Raw genomic sequence first — 22,989 nt, 5'->3', positions numbered from 1 at the left:
TGTCTGTTTCACTGATAGTAGACTGATCTATGTTTCAATATACTGCCATATCTATAATTCCTTGTTTGTTTGTAGACAGGGGCCTTAAACCTGCCATCCTGGCTCTTTCTTTCACCAGGAGTCATGAACATCCATTATGCCCATTAATGTCAGAAGACACCTATGCAGCATTGCTCTTCTAATTCTGTAGACCAATATTGGTCAGAACTTATTTCCTTAGTATGCTGTCTGTGAAGCAAAATAAGTATTGAATTCTTGAAGAAGATACAAACCTTCTCTAGTTTTTGTTCCATGAGGCCCTTCTTGGCATACAACAAACTCAGTTTTTCTTGGTCCTTTAAAAATCTTCTGCGTAATCTCAAAATTTCTGCCTGGCTGTGAGTGCCTGCAGAATATAAAGCAGGTTTGCCAACTCATGGTCAATTAAACAACATATGGAGTTGACTTCCATTCTTTCCCAGGATCCCAAAAGTGAAAATGTGGGTTTATTTCTAAAAAAAAAACATAGTTTTACTTCTACTTTTAAATTGTAATTTAGTGATTTGTTAAGGACACAAACCAATAAGGAACAGCAGAAAGGGCAGTGGAGCAATTCTGGATTCTAAAGAACAAGTTAAAACTGTCTCAGGGAGCCCTAACAATTAAGTGGCAGACAAAGCATGGACCTGGTACAGTTACAGAATGTTCATGGTCTGCAGAGACCAGCACCCATGGGGGAGAAAGCAAGGACATTAGATCTGGAGGCAGTGTGAGGTGGAAAGGCCAGTCCAGCAAAGAGTGCCAAGAGGACTCTGAATCCTGCAGTTGCCTTTCTCCAGTGGTGTCTAAAGAGTAATCAAACAAGGTGGAATGTTAGGTCCATGAAAGGTCTGCTGAATGAGGACAGGGTGTCCATACCATGGTCAGGAAGGAGGCTGGACAGAGAAGGTCTGTACGAAACTTAAGACAAAATACTGGCTGGCAAGATGACTGAATTAAAAGGGCCTCGTTGCCACCCCTATGACTTGAGCTTGATGCCCCCAGACTCACATAACAGAGAGAATAGATTTCTGAAGTTGTCCTTTGACCTAGAACCATGGCACTGAGTGTAAGCATTCTCTCTCTCTCTCTCTCTCTCTCTCTCTCTCTCTCTCTTTCTCTCTCTCTCTCTCTCTCTCTCTCTCACACACACACACACACACACACACACACACACACACACACAAACACACACACCCCACATGCAAAAAAGTAACAGTCTATTTTTTTTTAAGAAGACAAAATATTTATGTTGGGAAAATACCAATGTATAATTCAGGGAAATTTGGATAAACACGTGAAGATCTAAGCATGTAAGCCAAATTGATTATCAATGTCCAGGAAAAAAATAAAAGGAAAAAATGATCATATACATCACAAGGATGATTTTGTCAGAGCACCGAGGACAAGCAAGCCAGCGGTGGCGCAGCGGCTAAGGTAGCTGCCTGCAGAGGGCGAGCCCGTGCCCTCTGCTCTGTCTCTCTTGGTTTGAATCCCACTTTCCCTGTGTGACTCTGCCCGAGTGTAATGAGGGAAAAAAAAAAAAAAAAAAAAAAAAAAAAAAAGCACCGAGGACAGACACTGAGACATAATTACACAGAGGATGGGACCTTAGGCCATGACCAGGTAGGTAAAAATGTGTCACAGAGGGCAAGGACAACAGACAAACCTCAAAAGTCAGTCATGTGAAGACAAAAGATAATGAAAAATGATGTAGGAAAAAGCAGCAGTAAAAACCATGGCTTGGGGCTGCAGAGACAGCTTAAGAGTGCTTGCCACACTCCTCTAGAAGACTGGGCTCAATTCTCCATAGCTGTAACTCTAGCTCCAACAGATACAACACCCGCTTCTGAGGTTTGTAAAGAGCCATCTTCTCCCCAGCCCTTCCAGTGCCGAGTCTGGAGGCCTACCAGGCGCTTCTGCTGTTTAGGTTATCACACTGGCTTTGAAACGAGCCCATCCCTACCTACTACATCAAGCTGCTAAGGCCCAAAAAGTGTTTCTGGATTTGCCTGTCTTACTACTTGCTCTCATACAATCTCTTTGAGAGGGTCAGAATCCTCATGACTAATGTGTTCCACTCATCAGGTGGCAGCTTCCTTAAGTGTACCTTGCTTTCTTTCCTTTACAGGATTCTTCACAATTTCCAATGTTTCCAGGACATCAATACAGACTACACAGAACTGTCAGCATGAATTCTGCCATCCACAAATATTGCTCAACTAATTTTGAGTTCCTTCAACACAACAAAAATATCACTTTCCTTTCTATCTTCATCCTTTTTTTCATTTCTCTTCCTGCATCCCAGGCTTCCAGGCTCTTCTCAAATACCCTTCTTCTATCTAATCTTTCCAAATGCTTGTTCCACACTCTGTCTGGGTTTAAAATTTCAACCCTGACACTGGTTTACAAATTGTACCCCATTTGCTGCTTTATCTACTCCAAATGTTCTCCAAAATCACTAAATAAATGGACCTATCACACACTTAAAAGTTCTCAAAGGACACCAAAAAAATAATGTATTCAACATGGTAGGTGTCCAGACAATAATTACTGAATTAAATTTTCATGATTTCATTAGTTTTCAAGGAAATGTAGACAGACAGAAATATGCTCTCCCCATCTAAGCATCTCCATAAGGGGACAATGCATTTGAAACATGTTACAGCCATTTACTTACCACTTTTCCCTTGGTTATCCACCTCATCACCAGGAAGGCCCAGCTTTTTTGTGCCGAAGTCAGGTCCTACTGACTTCCAGGATATTCTCTGTGACTTTTCGCTCCTCTTGTGGGCAAACAGCAAGGAAGAAGACAAGGACTCTGAAGAGAAGACTGTGTGATCTGCCAGTAGGTCAATGCTGCTCCCCGTTAGCCAATCAAATGAGCTCCTTTCAGCTATAACACATAGGACAAGAGCACTGAGGATGCTGCTACCATGCAGCACAGCCACTCAGTGTAGCAAAATCTGCTGGCAAACAGAGTACTGGACCTCTGTTATTACCTGTGATACTGGGCTGAGGCCAAGGGTACTTGGTGTATAACCCAAGGCAGACCAGGTACCTGAGCCTCAGGACTCTCTAGCAGCAATAATCAATCCCAGGAATAGCATTTTATGCTTACAGTCAATGTCAAAGAATTTCCATTGTGATTATTTAAATTAGTTCTACTTTCATAAATAACTGAATGGGAAACTAATTATGTAAAGGAAACTGCTGAAGTGTTTATACAAAACAACTAAGTGGGTTAGAGAGGTGGCTCAGTGTTTAATAAGAAACTTGCTGACCCTGTAGAGGACCTGGCTTCAGCTCTCAGCAGCCACATGTTAGTTTATAAGTCATCTGTAACTACAATTTCCAATTTCAGGGGATCAAGCCCTCCTTTAGCCTCTGCTGGCACCAGGCATATTACATGTATACATGTAGGCAAAATACTCAAACATATAAAATAAAAATAAATCTTTTTAAAAAACACATTAAGATATTTTACTCTGAACTTTTATTATATCAAAGCAAAAAAAAAAAAATAACCCACTTGGAAAAGAAGAGTTTTGCAAACTATTGACATTACCAAATGAATATGGTTAATGCTATCTTGCTCTTGAGATAAGAAACTTTAAATATGACACATTAAATAGTTTTATGTCAAACCAAACCAAGCATGCCTAGCCACAATCAGATTTTTCTAAAAATAATCCTTTTCTCTCACTTAAACAATGTAGAAAAACAAAAAGTAACTTTAACCACTTCAACCATTTTAAAATGCATGATCCAATAGCATTAAGTTCATGCCATCAACACTAACCAGAACCCTTTCTTCTTACAAAAATGAGGCTCTGTAACTATTTACCTCTGCTATTCCCCTCCACCCAAACCGATAACTGCAGCTTTCTCAAAGGATGAGACCTTAGCCAGGCAGTGTTGGCGCACGCCTTTAATCCCAGCACTTGGGAGGCAGAGGCAGGCGGATTTCTAAATTCGAGGCCAGCCTGGTCTACTGAGTGAGTATCAGGACAGCCAAGGCTACACAGAGAAACCCTGTCTCGAAAAACAAAAACAAAAACAAACAAAACAAAACAACAACAACAACAAAAAAGGATCAGACTACTCTGAAAACCTCCATTTTTTTTCTCCTTTGACTGATACATCTTCCTTATAGCCTTTGTGACTTATGTTATCAGTTTATTTCTCTTACCAAAAAAAAATTTATGTTCTTACAACAGAAGTTGTTTGTCAAAGGCTTGGTCATGTGTTACCTGAAGTTTGTGTTGGAGTGAAGTCATACTGCTGTTGGGTGGCCCTCACTTGTCCAGGCTTCTGCCTTCCGTCTGGGAGGGGCCCTTCGTGGGTTTGGGTATGGAGAGTACTTGGAGAGGCCTGGGTCTCAATAAACATCGGAGTAAGAACAGCACTACGGAAACGCCAGTCAGGATCTATAGTATATTCCTATAGAAAGAAAAGTTTCACATAACATCATGCTCCTTCTGCAGTGACACAGAAATATTTCCATGCTTGCCTAGCACGAGTGAGGCTCTAAGTTCAATTTCAAGCACCCAAAAATAAGCAATAAAATCCAATAGTACAATTAGAGTATAGGTATGTACTGTCACTCCAAGAAAAACTAAGGAAGAACCTGTGTTTACTTTTTTTTTATTTTTTACTTTTTAGACAGGGTTTCTCTATGTAGCCTTAGCTGTGTTAGAATTCATTCTGTAGACCAGGAGGGTCACAAATTCAGAGATCTGTCTGCCTCTGCCTCCCAACTGCCCAGATAAAAGGTGAGTGCCAGCACTGCCCAGTCCCTTCTTTCTTTTTTGAGATAGGTAGCCCTAGTCTGGCTTTGAACTCTATAAACCAAGAATAACCTTCAACTTCTGACTCTCCTGCTTCCAACTCCCAAGTATATGAACCGCCATGCCCAGTTTCTATGTTGCTGTGAACTGAATCCAAGACATCTTACATGCCAGAGAGGCACCCTACCAACTCAGTTACATCTACAGTTCCTAAAGGTCTTCTCTCTATGTAGTCCTGTCTGATCTAGAACTAGGTAGACCAGGCTGGCCTCAAACTCACAAAGATACACCTGCCTCTGCCTCTGCCTCCCAGGTTCTGGTATTTAAAGGCATGTACGACCATGCTTGTTCAGAAGAACCTTTTTAAACAAATACTTACTTTAAAAGTAGAAAAAATAATCACAATGAAGAGACTCCATTCTCCTACTCCTACATTCTATATGATAAGGCCGATGCCATACTTGGCAATGGCAATCAGGCCACAATACAACTACCATATTCATATCACTCAGCTTACCAAAGTGCTAAACATCTGTATATACTTTATCTTCAGGCTATGTGTAAAGCTATAAGTGAAATATAAACGAACTTTGTTATTTATGCTTGTATTCTCTTCTAAAGGTATCTCATTATGACTCCTCATCAAATAACCTTTGTTTTCTTTTTAGAGGTTTCTTTTGCAGCATAAAGAGACTGTTACAGAAATCGACAAATGGTCAGAAATGCAGACATCTGACTTGGGATATTCAATTCCAACTGATACATCTGTAAGGCAACCCCTATACCTAAGACTTAGGAAATGGAAGAAGGGCCAGAAAGACTGTAAGAACCAGAAGGCCAGGACATCTACTTTAAGACTGTGTACTATATGGAAGCATCACCTATCAATAAAAGCTGATGGCCTATTAGCTGAGGCAGGAAATAGGAGGTGGGATTCTGGTAAGGAGATTTGCCCCAAATTCTGAGGAGATAGACACATGAAATTGAGATGAGGTATAGCCATGTGGCACTCATAGAATAGAATGAACAGATTAGCTAAGTTATGAGCTAGTCAGAGAATAAGCTCATGGCCTGGGCATTTGTGCATAAATAATTGTCTCAGACTCATTATTTTGGGAACTGGAGTATAAGTGGAAAAGCCCGTGTGTTATAATTTACACACACACACACACACACACACACACACACACACACACACACAGGAAAGTGAGTAGTCCAAGTGGAGTCTGAGAGGAATAAGAGTGTGAGACACCAAGGGGAAAGGAGGCACATGACCATACCTTAAGAAAGGAGTATGTACATATTTCAAGAAATTTAGTAGATAATATTAAAAGCCATTCATCAACAACACAGGAAACACATAATAGTCATCAGGATTAGAAGGACAGCATTTTACCTGAAATTCGCATTCTGATAGAGGATGCTCAAAAATGGGGTTTAGATAATCTGGACTCATCCTGGTCATTTCAAGGAGAAAATTTGTTGCTAAACTTAAAAAGTGGACTTCTATCTTGGGAGAATATAAAGAATTTAATGCCAGCAACCGGTCCAATGTATTGGATGGTAATCTGGTTTCATGGCTCCAGAAATTCCGAATAATTAGTCTGAAAAGTGAAGAGAAAAATATGAGTAGATAGCACCAAATGAAAGGAAATACTGCCCATAGTGTCATGTGGGGACTTCATAGCTTTTCATCCACAGAAATCTTAGTCAAAGGGAAACTACATAAAAATATGAGTAAGAATAACCAGATGTTCTGAAGAACAAATATCCCCAAACTGTAGCATATATGACAAACTGGATAACTGTCTGACTATCCCCTAGAGAGTGTACATCAATAAGTATATAACTAACAATTCTAAAAATCAAAATCTCTTTACAAATATTAGTAGTTGTAGTTTACTCAGTAGAAGAGTGATTTTCTAGTATGAAAGTTTCTGGTTTAGATGCCCAGAATCAAAAGCAAATTTTATAAAATCCTTCACTGCTTTGCTAAAACAATTCACTGTAAAAATTACTGTTATGATGTATTCAAAACTTAATTTAAAATCAAGTTAAGCTGGGCAGTGGTGGCGCACGCCTTTAATCCCAGCACTTGGGAGGCAGAGGCAGGTGGATTTCTGAGTTTGAGGCTAGCCTGGTCTACAAAGTGAGTTCCAGGACAGCCAGGACTACACAGAGAAACCCTGTCTCAAAAAACCAAAAAACCAAAAAACCAAAAAAAAAAAAAAAAAAAAAAAAAAAAAAAAAAAAAAATCAAATTAAGACTGGGAATATGGGTCAGTTATTGCATTGCTAGTCAGACAAAACTGAGGCTCTAGGTTCAATCTTCAGTATTGTCCAAAAACAAAAACAAAAACAAAACATGTTGGACTTTTCAAAAGACAAGTACTTAAGAAATTTAAATATAAATTGTTAAAAGTTCAATGAATTTAAATTTGAAGCAGGAGAAAAAAAAGTATTATGTCAAATCATATTAAAAACTTTGTCCTTTGTAATATAGTTGGCATTTGATAAGATGTTCACATAACTGAGCCAGGACATTTTAGAGAACAAATGTCATTGATCATATCTTCACATAGAATAAACATTACGGTTTCCTCCTACTGCTACAGTGTTGAACTTTTCATGTAACCTTGACACGTGTAGTATGATTTTAACTATTTGTATTAAATGGGAAACAGAACAGTTGCTTCAACTTGAAAACCTTTAACTAATGCACTGCATAAGCACTTTGTCCTAACTACCTTTCCATGAGTTTTATTTTGAAATAAACTGTCAGGATTTTAAAATCTTATTCCTCATACAGTGATTTAAAACACATTTCGCTAAGGATTAGAAAATACAGGAAGCAGAGGGAATGATGATATTACAGTAAACACTGTTAAGCTAGTCTAGAAAGCAATAACCTAATCCCGATCTAATTTATTCCAGAAGTACACACTGGAGTCCAAGGTTCTCATCAATTAGTCCTTGAATCAGCACATCTTTTGCCAGTTTAAATATTTCCTGGGAGTCTTCATCCAATTGACTCTCTGGATCTCTGTTTGAGAAAATAACAAAATATTAGCATTCTGCTTTAACAGTATGTACTAAAGTAGGTGGGTTTGCATGTGACTGATGGCCAAGGCAGTTTTGTAGAGCTACTAAAGGTGTGAGATCAGGATAGACATTCCTTCTGTGCCCCGAGTCCTGTCACCTCTACAGGCACCTGAGGGATGACACTGCCAGGGAGATGTCTCTCTTAAAAGGTTTACTATGAAGAAAAGTTTATAAGAGGGCACTAATATACTTAAAAAAAATTTTTACATGATTGTGTGTGTGTGTGTGTAGAGACTACATCAGAAACAAGTAGAAAGGGAGGATTAAAACCTGAGATTATCTTTTGATCTCTGTGTGCAGAAGCACATGCCTGTGATTACAGAAGCACACACACACCATGCATATACACACACAAGACTTTTTTAAAAAAAAAATCATGTAAAATTCAATGAATGGCTAACCTGTAATTGTCATGAATCCACATAAGAATATTATACATTTGTTCTCTACATGTTGGAGAAGGATGGGAAACAAATTCCACAACAGGATTCAGAAGTTCTCGGAGTTCTACTGGTTTTAATTTTGCCATCATCTTATAAACTATATCCAAACACACCTTTTGTCTTTCATCATCTCTATAATAAAGAAGATTTTTGGTAACACATAAATTTAACAATGATTATTATCATACTTACAAAGTATGAAAAGCAACATTTTCATTATGTTCTAAAGTTTCAAAAGTTGCTACAATTTATAACACTACATTTCAAGTCTACTTAGTGAAAGAAATGAATGAATGAAAACGTGAATGAGTGAATGAAAACGTGGCACATATAAACACATGCACAAAAGAGTTTTATTCAGTGACAAAGAAAAATAAAGCCAGGAAAATAGATGGAAAGTATTATACTAAGGTATCAGGAAGCATCACTGATCAAGAGTAGAAGGAAGTTAAGAACCAAAGGGCAGGAAAGTATGCTGTGAAATGCTGTCTTCAGAACATGAGATGCCCACTACACACATGCTCTCACAAAAGCTATGGTCACCTAAACAGGACTGAAATATTAACGTTCTATCACTGGCTTTTGATGGGAGCTCACGACACTCCAACCTACTGAAAAGCTATTGGCAGTTAACAGTTGCTGGGGAGATAAATCTTTTTTCTTCAATGGTGTGGCCACTTTTTTAAGGTACCCATAATCCAGTGAATAACTTCATATCCATGTACATACAAATTACACTCAATGGACAATTTAAAAAGGCAGAGAGAGAGAGAATGAGAATAAAGTCTAAGTAGGTATGTATGTTGGTAGGAATGGCAGTGGGAAGGATGACAACAGAATTGTTGGGAGTGATTCTTATAAAAAGACATTACATACAGTTATGTGTGCAAAACTGTTAAAGAATATATAAAAATTATTTTTAAAAAAGGAATCATAAAAGAGTATCATGTACAACTGAATACCCCTCCTACTAAAATAATCAGCCAGGAAGACACTGTCATATGAAACCAAGAAAGAATAAAATGTAAAAATATAAAAATATGAAGTAATTAATAATCAATGGGAAGCTTAAAGCAATCATTCAAAACATGACACCCAAAAATTCCAGGGTCACATAACATCATGGCTAAAACATACTGAATTTTCAAAGCGCTGGAAAGAGAAAAGCAGACTAGTTTATTCATAGAAATGTTAATTTCTTAGTTTTAACATTCATGATTGTGATTACAATGGTCATGTAAAAGGAGAACAGATGAAGGATATATGGGAATTTTATATAAAGTCTTTTAACATTTTTGTAACTATAAGATTATTTCAAATAAAGTTCATGTAAAGAAACTGATGGTGATAGACAAAGTAAGCTAAGCTTAGGAAATACTTAGGTGAGAACACTTTCAGGTGCCGCCTAGTCTGTCAGACGGTGATCTAAGTATGCCCTGAGTCCTAAATATCTGAAAGGTCTTCTGATCCTGAAAAGAGTCAGCTTTCAGTAAGTACTGAAAGAGTCAAACACAATGGCATTCATTCTTTGTCATCAGTACATTACATACTTACCAGTATTTTATCACCATGAACGTGTTATATACACAAAGGTCACAAACATAAAAAGACAGAGAAATAAGGGACCAACTACTTTATCTTAAAATTACTTTCTTATCATTGAAACTTTGAAAAGAAGTGAACAATTTTAACATAAGAAGGTTCCTGCCTGTCAAAATAGTTACAGAACTGAAAGCCATGCATAAGTGTAAAGACAGCCCAAAGTTCACATTACAGCAGTGTTCCCCATTTGTATGAGAAATATACAAGGATGGGACTGGATGCCCTACTCAAAGCTCCAGAAACAGAGGGGCTGGGATGGGATCTCATTTCCCTCTTGCACTCTCACCACTTTTACCTCTTGGGTTGAAATTTCAAATGTCTATCTTGAACACCCTAAGTGGTTCATAGTTAAATGAGATACATGAGCAAGAGAATATTTTGTGACTTTGTTGTATTCTAGTCAGTGAGGTCTAATACCCACTTACCTATGTCTCATGACTTGAAAAAAGTCCTTACTTTTCAACTGTAAATACAGGCCTGTGATCGCTTCTGCTCGACAAAGTACCACTTCCAGACAGAGCGTCTTCATTACTCCATGAAATTTTGGCAGCAGAAAGAACAAAGCATTCAAGAACCTGGGTAGGTAGAGAGGTTCTTCTGATAGCTGTTGATACACTCCCTCACCTCCTACCCATGTCCCCTGCCTCCTGTCATTATCCCTTACCTGTCAGCAAGAGGAGGGAAGCCCTTCACTATTTTGTTTAAGCATACTATAAATTTGTCTTCCATAATATTTTGATGTTTCTTCAGTTGTTTTACAACCAGTTCACATACCGACTCTGCTATCACCTGAAAAATTAAGTTTCCTTTCAAACACATAAAAATAGAACACTGTGTTAAGTGCTGAAACCAAAATTTATTTAATTATTTGGGTTAATCCAAGGAACATGTCCAAGGTTATATTCATCACCAATGTTCACACTCAATTGATGAAACTGAGTGCTAGGCATGGCCACCAGTTTGTAGTAGCCACTAGACAGTCAAAATGTTCCCAGGCCTTGACTGTTACAGTGAGTGAACAAGGCCATACCTTGGGCACTGTGCGATGATCCAATGCCCTGTGCTTCCTTCTGACATAGAAACATTGCAAGTAAGTCCTCTGAGAAGACATAATTATTTTTAGTTTAATGTTTATCAAATACAGTTCAAGATGCATTTTATGTTAGGTGCCCTGATCAAGTACTCACATTGAACTCTAGTTCAACAGACCCGATCAAGGTCTTCCTGCACAGATCAGTCTCTTCACCCTTCATCACTAACTGTTAAATATTCATTTGTATACTGTTGGTCCCTGACCCGAAGTTATAGCTCTCTCAAAGCAGAGATGGGGCTTATCCGTTTCCAGCTGTGTCTCTAGGGTCTAGAACCAACATGTAAGATTTCAAAAGGAAGTACTCAATGTGGACAATGTACTAAAGAAAGACTGGTCAGAAGTTATGAAAATATTCATTTTAGTTGTGTTTACTAACAAATACAGAAGATCACAATTGTTTAAAAGCATAAAGGTTACATGTTTAGTTTTTCAAGATGTACCTGAGACTATTTAAAAATTGTGCTCAGTCCTCTGAGCATAATACTTAACCAGAAATGTCAATAGTCTTAGAGCTCAAGCATAATATTTTAATTACTTCACTGCCGATTTATAAAAGTGTACCTGTTAGGGTTCAGACTACAGATCAGCATGGAGTGCTAACTAGCTTAAGATGCATCTTCATTAAAAATATTTCATCTGATGGCTGGTTGAGTTTAGCAAGTAAAAAGGGCAGACACACTCATGACAAGAGCCAGCACGGAGACTGAGAGGGGCTTGGTGGAGAGAAGCCACTCTGCTTAGGTTTCTTTTTACTTTTTAGATTCCTACACTAAATCTATACTAAATTTAATTCAGAAAATAATACAAGACAAAGGAGGTATCAAGCAGAAATCTGAGTAATGAGAAAATAAAGCTAGGACTCCACTGTGACTCCCTAAACATGTAATAAAGACAGAAAATGGCACATTTAAATCTAACAACATCACAATCATGTCCTAACAAGGTTATTCTCAGGCAAATTTTTAAAATTTTACAGTGAACAGCAAATACAAAGACATGGCTTTCCAATAAGCAGGAAATAAGCAATGAATGTAGAACCAGCCCTAAAGAAGTCACCTGGGCTACTGCTTCCTAGGGCTCCAGGGACAGATGAAAGGCTGAGAGGACTTATCTAAGGCAGAGGGCTAGGACATGCCATTCTCTAGAATCCCTGCTGTAATCTTTAACTCATATTAACAGTTATCTGCACTGGGCCTACCTACATAATAGCCTACCCTACTAGCAATTCATCAAGGAAGAGCTCACAGGGCTCGCCCTTTACCTCTGAACTATTTACTGCCTATTGTTAAGGCTCTGGGAGATGGAGAATCACTGACAGTAGTAGTGTTACCTCTGCTGAGCCCACCAGGCCCAACAGAAAGCTCCACAAGGGAAGCTGGGCAGGAGCTGGTAGCACAGCACCTTGGGCAGGGTAGCAATAAAGCTATACATAACAGATGGCACACAACGTGGAAGGTGAGGATCCACTATTAATTTAGGAATTCTAGGATTGATCACATACACACAGTGGTATAAGTCTAAGAAGAGGGAAAAATTGGGTTCTCAGCAGAGCGAAGTAAGTCACATTGTGGCTACAGCACCCAGGACACTTAAACAAAGGAGCAGAGGCAAAGGAATAGAGGATCAGCTCACAGGTGCTAGGAGCCCCTGCTGTGCAGAGACAAGCTGCTGGGAGGAAGGTAGAGAGGGAGAGAAGGAAGAGGGGGAGGGGAGAGGAAGAAGAGGGAGGGGGAGAGGGAGAAAGACAATGAGGGTGCTGGCCTCCAACAAGTGAACAAAAGATAAAGATAACTGAAATTTGAATTGTTTTTAGCAATAGAAGGTAGATTGAACTGGGTAGGCCCAGTTCCCCATCCCCCACTGCTACACACCTCTATTCAATTTTCTAATCTTCTGAACTTCTCCCTCCCTGTCCCCCACCCCCACCCTCCCTCCTCCTATAGTTGCTCCTGCCCCTCTTTTATCCTCAGATGCCAGGGAAGGAAAAGGTTTTCAGGACCCAACAGAGATGACATTAGAAAAAAAAAACACAGGGGAGATAGAACCTATAGAGACCATATCCATCCAGTGGATAGGTACAGCCCCGGTTGAGGGATGGGGCCACCCATCCATCTCCAAAATTTTAACCCAGAATTGCTCTTGTCTAAAGAAAATGCAGGGACAATGAGTAAAACAGAGACTTAAGGAAAGGTCATCCAGAGTCCACCCCAGCTAGGGATCCATCCCATCTGCAGACACCAAACTCAGACACTACTGCTGATGCCAAGAAGCACTTGCTGACAGGAGCCTGGTATAATGGTCCCCTGAGAATCTCTGCCAGAGCCTGACAAATACAGATGTGGATGCTCTCAGACAACTATCGCACTGAGCACAAGGACTCCAAGGAAAGAGTGAAGGGAAGGACTAAAGGAGCTGAAAGGGATTGCAACTCCATAGGAAGAACAACATCAACTAACTGGACCCTTCCCTCCAAAGCTCCCAGGGACTAAACCACCAGTCAAAGAACACACATGGAGGGACCCATTGCTCCAGCTGCAATGTAGCAGAGGATGGCCTTATCTGGCATCAATGGGAGGAAAGGCCCTCGGTCCTGTGGAGGCTCAATGCCCTAACATAGGGGAATGCTAGGGCAGTGAGGTGAGAGTGGGTGAGTGGGTGGGTGGGGGGAGCATTGTCATAGAGGCAGGAGGAGGAGGATGAGATAGGGGGCTTGCAGAGGGGAAACTGGGAAGGGGAACAACATTTGAAATGTAAACAAGTAAAATAACCAATTTTTAAAAAAAGAGTTAGTATTAGGATAATTATAAATGAAATATAAGTTTACTGGTAATTCCATCATTCATATTTAGTAGTGAAAATAATAATTTTCTGTAACATTTTACATTATCACTAATGTCACTAATCAATTGTGTTTGAATAATTGGACATTGTTCATATTTATATATATGCTTTATGCTAAATATGTATATTAGTTTGATCTAATAATAATAAAAAAAAGAAGGAAGATTGAAGAAAAAAAAAGCTTCAGAGAGATTTGAAAAGGTCTTGCCAGGATATACTCAAATTCTTTGAATGTGGGCTCCGCAGGAATTCTGGGATGATTTCTGGTATGACAGATTAGAAGCTTACTAATAATAGGCTTATACAGCAAACAGGAGATAGGGTGCCCAGCCTATCTCAGAACATAGAAATTTAGGCCTTGAGAATTGTATAGAGAGCTTGGAAATAGGCTCATACAGTAAGTAGACAGAGATATTAAATAAATAATTTAGGCTGTGATTTCAAGAAACTCGTGCAGAAGATATAAAAGGTGAGAAATGGGTACAGTTCTGATGCTAAAATCCTGTTCCCCAATTGGTTTTTGATCTGTCAGTAAAGAAAGCCATGGGCCAATTGCTGGGTAGAAGGTACAGGCGGGACTTCCGGGTCCCTGGAGGAAAAAGGAGACACAAGGAAGAAAGAGATTCACCATGCTTTGAAGAATCAGGCAACCAACCATGTGCGGTCTCAGGATGAGTAGTAGGCTGTGGCCACTTCTATAGGTGGGTGGTCAGAGATGTTTAGCTGGTCAACTGACCAACTAAAGTTAGGGCAGGAAGGAGGAGTAATGATAAGGGCATGTTTACCAGGTGGGAAATAAAAGTGTACAGCAATTGTGTTAAGAAGGCAAGTTAAAAAGGAACAAGTGTGTATGTCTTTTATCCATGGATTCAAGGGAAGCTGGGAGGGCACTGGTAGTGTAACCCCTTCCCAGAGCTTATGTGGAGTAGCAAAAAGCTAAATGTAACAGTGACCACACAAATGTTTTTGACTTGGTAAGTCAGAAAACAAAAGGAATACATAAGAATGGGAGGGAGGGAAAGAGAGAGGGGGAGAGAGAGAGAGAGAGAGAGAGAGAGAGAGAGAGAGAGAGAGAGAGAGAGAGAGAGAGTGAGTTGTAGCAAGGGTGGAAAGTAGATGAAGGTTGTAGCAAGGTAATAACAGTAAGTATACAGGGTGCACATGTGAAAGTTTTAAAAAGGTAATAAAAGTTAAAAATAAGCTTATAAATAAAAAGTAGAAAGGGTGGGAGGCTACAGTGCCAAAATAAAAACAAAGCTCCATTTTCCTAAGGGTTTGCTTTCCTAAGTTAGATGTTTACAGTCAGGGAAATGGCAAGGGTCCAATTTAGTATCTTGGTCCTTTCCTATGCACTCCAAGTCTGTCCTCGCCCACCCTGGAAGCACCCACAGCACAGCCTCTACCCTATCTTTCCTCTCAGGAGAGGTACGGGCATGGAGATCCAAATTTGGGATGAATAAAGACGTCTTTCAAATCCATGAAGCCAGATAAAGTGTTCAAGGGTGTAAGAAAAGATCACCAGAGCAAAGCAAAGCAAAGAGCTAACAAAACAGTCACACAGTAACAAGTGAACTGATAGGGTAACCTAGAAGCAATGCCTGGCCAGCCACTCTGCCCTGAATATAGCAGCAGGAAGTCACTAATGTTTGCATGTTTCTGTACTGTTGGGGCAGACCGGGCTTCATGGATGCTAGACACATGCTCTGTCACTCACTCACCTGTACCTCAGTCCCTCATTCCATCCTACCACAAGCAGTGCTGTGTTAACAGGAAGCCATGCCCTGCTGTGCCCAGTAGGATCAAGGAGGATACAGGGCAATCACAAGTGCACCATGCAGAACTCACATGTTTTTCCTCAGTAACATGTCGAAGAATAAGTCCTAGAACTTCTGCTGCAGCTGCATATACTTCTTTATACTTCACAAAGGACATGTTATTGACCAAAGCTTCAAAATACCTATAATAAACAGAGAAAACAAGCATAAAACAGTCCTTTTTTTTTATTTTTTTTATTTTTTTTATTTTTTGAGACAGGGTTTCTCTGTGTAGTCCTGGCTGTCCTAGAACTCACTCTGTAGACCAGGCTGGCCTCAAATTCAGAAATCCGCCTGACTCTACCTCCCAAGTGCTGGGATTAAAAGTGTGTGCCACCACTGCCCGGCCTATTCTGATGTTTCACACACACACAAAAAAGTAATATTCTCCTTCTCTTGTCACATTAATAGGCAAATTGAGAAAATACATAAAATGTGACACAAACTGCATAAATATAGATGTAAATGTGCATGCATATAGATTTATGGGCTCTGGCTTCATAACCATAAAAGTCTACTGTCCAATCCCCGTTCAACACTGCAGTAAGAGTATATCCCTCCACTGCACACAACAGAAAATTGCAGCAAAGAAAGAGGGAGTATCTAAGACAAGGATTCCCTGCCACAAGACATTTACAAGCAACACAATGCTGAGAAAGAGAGGGGTGATACTCTGTGACACATTAACTCTTGGCTTTTACAGCCTGTATGGTAAACTCCTGGTGAGGTTTTCAAGTCTACACTGAGCTACTGGCTGCCTCAGCTCTGAACCCATACTATCTAAAGCAACAGCAGCAGGTACAACTGGTCCAAAGGCCAAGATATGCCAATCAGAATTGAAACTGCCTTCCCCTCCCCTCAACCCACAGCCGAGGGATAAACCTCAGAACAAGGCTAAGCCTACAGAACATTATATGCACATTAACTTAAAAAAAAAAAATCCTAAAGATCGGGGAAAGATGCCAGGGAAAGAAGCCAGGCATGGTCGTGTAGGCCTTTAATCTCATCACTTGGGAGGAGAGGCAGAAGGAGCTCAGTGAGCTTGAGCTCAGTCTGATCTACAAATTAAGTTCTGTGATATCCAGAGCTGACAGGAGGAAGAGGAGGAGGAGGAGGAAGAAGAGGAAGAGGAAGAGGAAAGACCTTTTGTCATGCTCTAAGCTATTTTACTATAGTCTCTTTCCTCCACGTATTATACCCATCCCATCCTGAATATGTGACCATCATTCAAAACAGAATAAAGTGAGTCTGGAGCCCAGGAAGAGAGCTGGCAATATAGGTGCATCCCTTTCATAGTTAAAACAGTTCAAATCCTCCTATAGAGCCCATGGTATTTCTAAGTGTCAAGGTTAAAATGCCAGTTTCAAAAATAAGAAGAGGGGCAAGTGAGACAGATGAGTGTTTAAGAGAATTTGCTGTACAAACACAAGGACTTGACCACCCACACAAAGCTGGGCATGTCACTAAGCCTATAACCTTAATATTGAGGGCAAAGACAAGCATATCTCAGGAACCGTCTGGCCATTTACACAGGTTCAGGGAGAGACTCAGTCTCAAGGGAATAAGGCTGAAAGTAATAAAGAAAGTTAACTAATGCCTTCCTCTGGCCTCTCCATGTGTCCTTATGGGCAGCTGTGTGTTCTTTCTCACTTTCTCCCTCCACCCCTCACACACACATACAGAAATTAACAAGAAAAAAAAAACCCTAACAACTTCTGTTTATAGATATATAAGAACAATTACACTAATTAAGATTGTTTCATTACACTTATTTTTTTAAACTTACATTCCTTCTTCACACCAGATACATTTCCCCTTCCAAATGGCCTATAAATCCAGCCTTATAATTTTGGGTACAAATATTTTTAACATTGGTCTGGTCCCTAGCTATATCAATACTATATCTGAAAATCAAATTCAGAGACCTTATGAAAAAAACCAAGCCAAAAGTATAGTACTTACATGGCACTCGTTATGTCACATTTTGGGTCATAGGGAGGCAGATTATTAGCTATTACAATGCCTAATAACTGAATTCCCACAGAATTGTCTTTAGAATTAGGGTCCTTGTGGGAAAATTTTTCAAATATTAACCTGTAACACAGCACAAGGGAGAAAACAAAAAGAGTTAGATAATGAATGAGAAACAGGAAAATGAATAACTTTCTAAGGCAAATTTTCAGCTACATAATACACGGAACACTTAGCCTTTTCCTACTTCCAAGCGACTGCTTATTAATACCCATTTGTTAGTTCTTACCTACTCTATTTGTCCCACTCCAGTCAGTTAACATTAACTTTTTTTAAAGTTTCAGCTTGCTCCAGGCAAGGTGAAAGCATCACACTAAGTCTCTGGGGGATTCTGGGCTCAGGTAGTACAGGGAACTCTACTCCAGGTGCCCAGTGTAATGTCTAAGAGAAGGAAGGGCTGAAGGACAGGGTGGGGAACACTGGAGGCACTGGGCACCCAAAATGCTTCATCAAACTCTGCAGTGGTAGTTTTATCAGTAGCAAAGTTTACCTTATAAATAGACTCTATTTCAAATTATTACTATAATTATTTTTGGGTTTGGTAATTTTTAAAAAAATTATATTCCTGCCAGGCAGTGGTGGTGACAGGTAAACAGGTAGAAGCCCTTAAAGTAGAAACACAAAAATCCCTTAAAGAATTACAAGATGCCAGGCGGTGGCGCACGCCTTTAATCCCAGCACTTGGGAGGCAGAGGCAGGCGGATCTCCGAGTTCGAGGCCAGCCTGGTCTACAGAGTGAGTTCCAGGACAGCCAGGGCTACAAAGAGAAACCCTGTCTCGAAAAAAAAAATATTCCTGAAAAATTCCTATAATTATATTTTCTTGACGTTACCATTTAAAACTTGGTGTACTCTGACCTTTTTCTAAGCAATTCTATAAAAACTAGCAAATGCATACCTGTAAGGGATGGAAAGACACTCCTTCCAGCATTCAACAAGGGTTTTAATAATTTCAAGGTTGTGTCTAAACACAGCTCTTTTGGGATGGAAGGCGTGTTTCATTAGAAAATGAAGCAATCGATTTGCTAATACTTCATCTTTAAGGACCCCCTGAAAATATATTGAAATTCTGTAAGACATCTAACACGCCATTCTGGAAAAAACATCTCATCCCACCCTCATTTTTTTGTTGTTGTGTTGAAACAGATTTCCATGTAGCACAAGCTAGCTTCAAACTTGATATATAGCTGAGCTGCTCTTGAACTACTGAACCTCCTACCAGGATCAGCAGTGGAACTATAAGCATACGCCATCACACCTGGCCTTGGAAGTAAACCAAATACCCAACTCTAAAAGAAAACTAGCATTTCACTGAGGAACCTAGTTTCTGGTTAAACCGTATATGGTTTTTCTGTGCCGACTATAGACAATATCTTTCCTTGGCAGGTGGTGAGAGAAATTGCGGTTGCTCAGATGTGGATGGACACAGTTAGAGCACTGTGTCCTCAGAGGGAGCTACAATCAGGGGCTCAGGCCCTGGTTGGCTGTGTTCTTTGTATTATCCATTCAGAAACTGACTTCCGATCTCTCTCTGAGGCCCCTGACAAAGATCCTGTCTAGGTACCTCTGTTAAGACCTGAAGTAAGGTGGGAAGTCCATAAGACTTGTTTCTACCAGTATCTACTGTACCTCTCTTCAGGGTCCCTCACCATTGTGCCACCTAATCCCTACCTGCCTAGCCTCCCATCCCAGCCTTCTACTCACTTCATCACAGGAGTTACTGAAGCAGTAGCACCGCTTCCCTCTTTCACCTGTTAAAGCGCCCAAAACTGGCAATTCCACTTTCAAGTGCAACTGAGCTCCTGATGGCCTTTCTGATGGTTCTTAAGCTAATTAAACATCATAATTCTCTTTCATGTTATTCATTGGGCTATTACCTATTTTATCATATCAATACCAAGAAATATCTAGATTTGATTTATTGTGAAATAAACAAAACAAGAACATCCAGACACAAACATGTGATAAAGCTATACATGTGTATACTAAGTATGTTAAGCATATTAAGTATGTTAAGTGCATTTGATAAATTTATGTGAAACTCATTGTATACTACCCGAGTTCATGTTTCCAAATCAATAAGCAAAACTCCATCACACCAACCCACTAGGGTGCATACCACCTACTCTAAGTGTTGTGCAATGACAATTACTTACCAGTCACTCTTAGCAGTTTCACAGATAACAGTTAACAGTGTGACAGTGAATAAACTATCATATAAGTGCCCCCAAATAAAAGGACCTGAAGCAGAAGATGTTCTCAATTATAGAGATGATCTTAACTATTCCATTACCTACCTTCCAACCTCTTATCAAGTAAAAACAATAAACATAACACCACCAGCTTAGCAAGAAAGGCAAGGCCAATGGGATTACCAAGGTACACAAAAGAAGATAAAAAGCAAGCAGTGATTCAGTGCAGTATTGGTGCATTATAGTAATACAGCTATAGCTAAAACAGCAACATCATGTAAAAAGGACATTAACTCATCTGACATCCCCACTGTAGGGCAACAGAAAAGGAACGATATATTACTACATAAGAAATATACTGTTCCATGCCAGGCGGTGGTGGCGCACGCCTTTAATCTCAGCACTTGGGAGGCAGAGATAGGTGGATTTCTGAGTTCGAGGCCAGCCTGGTTTACAGAGTGAGTTCCAGGACAGCCAGGGCTACACAGAGAAACCCTGTCTTGAAAAACAAACAAACAAACAAAACAAAAACAAACAAACAAACAAAAAAGAAATATACTGTTCCTTACTGTAGGTGTAGCCAAGCCTGTCCAAGAGAGAATGGTAGCTACTATTTCTACCACCATGTAGTGAATTCCTTCTCCGATGTTCTCGCAAACAGCTAGCTGTAGCAGGGGGCTGAGCCAGTGCTTTGCATAAGGGCGAAAGACCTGCAGAGAAAATTTAAGTACCATGTATAGATAACTGTTCTGAAGACTAAAGTGTTAATACAAAAATGTATCCTCCATTAGCTAATATTTTATGACTTGACATAAAGCTAAAACAGTTGTAACTTCCATTCACCAAACCTAATAAGATTCAATTTACACTGAATTATCTCAAGGACTCCTAAATATCTAATGGAAATAGATTTATAATGGCTCCTACTCCTAAAACTCAACAACTCTGTTCCACATGCATAAAACCATGAGAAATAAGATCATGACAATCAGATGGCACAAGTACCTAAGCGATCCAGTCTACAGAAAGATGTATACCAGGATCCTGGTGCATATCCAAGAAACCCCTCAGGCCCTCACTTTTTCTCTGGTAAATGCAGTGCAGCAGTACAAGGGGTTTTCCTGTTAGCTCCAAGAAATCATTCAATAATGCCCAATATAGCAGCTATTAAATCAGCACTTAGAAGAACATAAGCTAGAAATCACTAGAGGTCCCAAATATCATGGGCTCAACTGTATGCCCCCAAAAACCTGTTGCCCCTAAAAAAAACTTTCAGAACATGACCTTATTTGGAGATGAGGTATTTCTTTACACAGTTAATTAAATCAAAGTAAGGCATTAAAGTAGGCTGGAATCCCATACACTGAGTCCTTAGAAAAAGGAAATTTGAAGACAGAAACTCCAGGGAAGGGGTGTGAATGTAAGAAAACCAAGGAGCTCCTGTAGAGAATGCCTGAGGCCAGTAGTGAGTCAGAGGAGCCAGTCCTGAGGACATGAGGATCTTGGATGTCTGGCTTGCAGAGCCATTGTGATCCTGACACAGAGGCACTACTGGTAAAGAGCATACATTCTGGCGTATGTCATATGCAGAAAAACTAATACAATTACCTACTGCCTATATGAAGATGGCTATCGTACAGGAATACGTTTCTTCATTTATCTGTTACATAAACAAGGCTCACAGCCTTAGGAAAGGTACTGTATAGAAAGTTCACTTCTAATGCCAGAAAATAACATGTTTGACAAAAGAACTTGGAAGAAGTATCTAAATGTGGTTGGCTGATATACTGCAAGAACAGTAACTCCATGTTCTACTTCTTTAAAGCTTCATTTGCTCTGGTGTTTTCAACGTAGATGGTCAGAACTGCACAGAACAGTTAAGGAATAAAGAAAAAAATAGATACCTCTTCTGTATTAATAACAAGTTTGGCTAAGAAGAGACGAATATTTAAAGATACTGATGCATTTCCTAGTTTGTCATGAAGAAATTTCATCCATGGTGGCAAATCTTTTGGTATTGAACCCTGAAATAAAACACAAACTTACTCTGAAAAGGAGTAAAAGAGTGTCATATTTTTTTATTATAAGAAAATAAGAAAGATGTGAAGAAAGAACAATCAGCTCTTTAATGTGCAACATGGTTTAACTAGTATGAAGAGTTAGTCCTACAGGGACTTCAGTAACAATACGGAAAGAAAACATACAATCGGAGGAAAATACCTCTTCTCCCTTAGGTGCAATCACATTTCTCTGCATGTGCTTAATCAGGGACGTCATGGGAGCCATACATTCATGTTGATTGAGCTCATCCATCTCTAACTCCATGATGTCATGCTGGGTCATGGACTCTTGATGCTCCTATGAAGAAGAACCCAAGCAATGCCACTGTTAAACGTCGGTGGATTTAAGAAGCTCATTTAAGGAGTAATAGCTTAAAATAACACAACTTAACTGAAAATAATGATTTGATAACATAAAAATATACTTGATATGTTTTAATATAGAACTAAAAAAGTAAACAGATCTTCAAGTTTTCCTTACATTCCAAGCACATATATCCCTAGTTCCTGTGGTAATTTGAAAGAAAATAGTCCCCATAGGCTTGTAGGAAGTAGCACTATTAGGAGGTGTGGCCTTGTTAGAGGAAATATGACACAGTCTCCTTCTGCTGTCTACAGATCAAGATGTAGAACTCTCAGCTCCTTGTCTAGTAGCACGCCTGCCCGAGTGTTGCCATACTCCCTGCCATGATGATAATGGACTGAACCTCTTCATCTGTGTTTGTCTTCATGGTGTCTCTCCTCAGCAATAAAAACCAAGACAGCTCCCATCTATCAGGGTCCTTCCCTGAGGATACACCCCAGATTGGCCATGTCTGCTATCTTACCTCTGCTGTCTGTATCGTGACTACGGTGAGGTCTTGACTTCTAACTGATAAAATCTGACTGCTGAGTTAACAGTGAGAGACCTGCTTAGATCTTGGAAAGTCTCCAAATCAACATTACTATTACAGGGCTACTGAGACCAACAGAAAACCTAGTAATTACAAGGTACAACAGTAACT

At 39.7% G+C, this 22,989-nt stretch overlaps 1 protein-coding gene across 3 annotated transcripts in view; it reads right to left on the bottom strand.

The window, feature by feature from the left end:
• Positions 1-22,989, bottom strand: part of Prkdc (protein kinase, DNA-activated, catalytic subunit) — a 190,736-nt gene that overhangs the window by 67,568 nt on the left and 100,179 nt on the right. For all 3 annotated transcript variants that reach the window (XM_076942501.1, XM_076942500.1, XM_034515287.2), the window contains exons 47-60: positions 22,146-22,283; positions 21,830-21,949; positions 20,495-20,635; positions 18,632-18,783; positions 17,666-17,797; positions 15,735-15,846; positions 10,620-10,744; positions 10,381-10,530; positions 8,312-8,485; positions 7,753-7,851; positions 6,205-6,412; positions 4,272-4,461; positions 2,699-2,914; positions 273-385 (exon numbers count right to left, since the gene is read on the bottom strand). In XM_076942501.1, coding sequence (XP_076798616.1) covers positions 273-385; positions 2,699-2,914; positions 4,272-4,461; positions 6,205-6,412; positions 7,753-7,851; positions 8,312-8,485; positions 10,381-10,530; positions 10,620-10,744; positions 15,735-15,846; positions 17,666-17,797; positions 18,632-18,783; positions 20,495-20,635; positions 21,830-21,949; positions 22,146-22,283 — 2,070 coding nt within the window. The remainder of the gene's footprint in view (positions 1-272; positions 386-2,698; positions 2,915-4,271; positions 4,462-6,204; positions 6,413-7,752; positions 7,852-8,311; positions 8,486-10,380; positions 10,531-10,619; positions 10,745-15,734; positions 15,847-17,665; positions 17,798-18,631; positions 18,784-20,494; positions 20,636-21,829; positions 21,950-22,145; positions 22,284-22,989) is intronic.

Source organism: Arvicanthis niloticus, chromosome 12, assembly GCF_011762505.2.
Source record: "Arvicanthis niloticus isolate mArvNil1 chromosome 12, mArvNil1.pat.X, whole genome shotgun sequence".
NCBI lineage: Eukaryota > Metazoa > Chordata > Mammalia > Rodentia > Muridae > Arvicanthis > Arvicanthis niloticus.
Note: the sequence above shows the minus strand (reverse complement) of the source record. Positions and strands in the feature narration are given on the sequence as shown.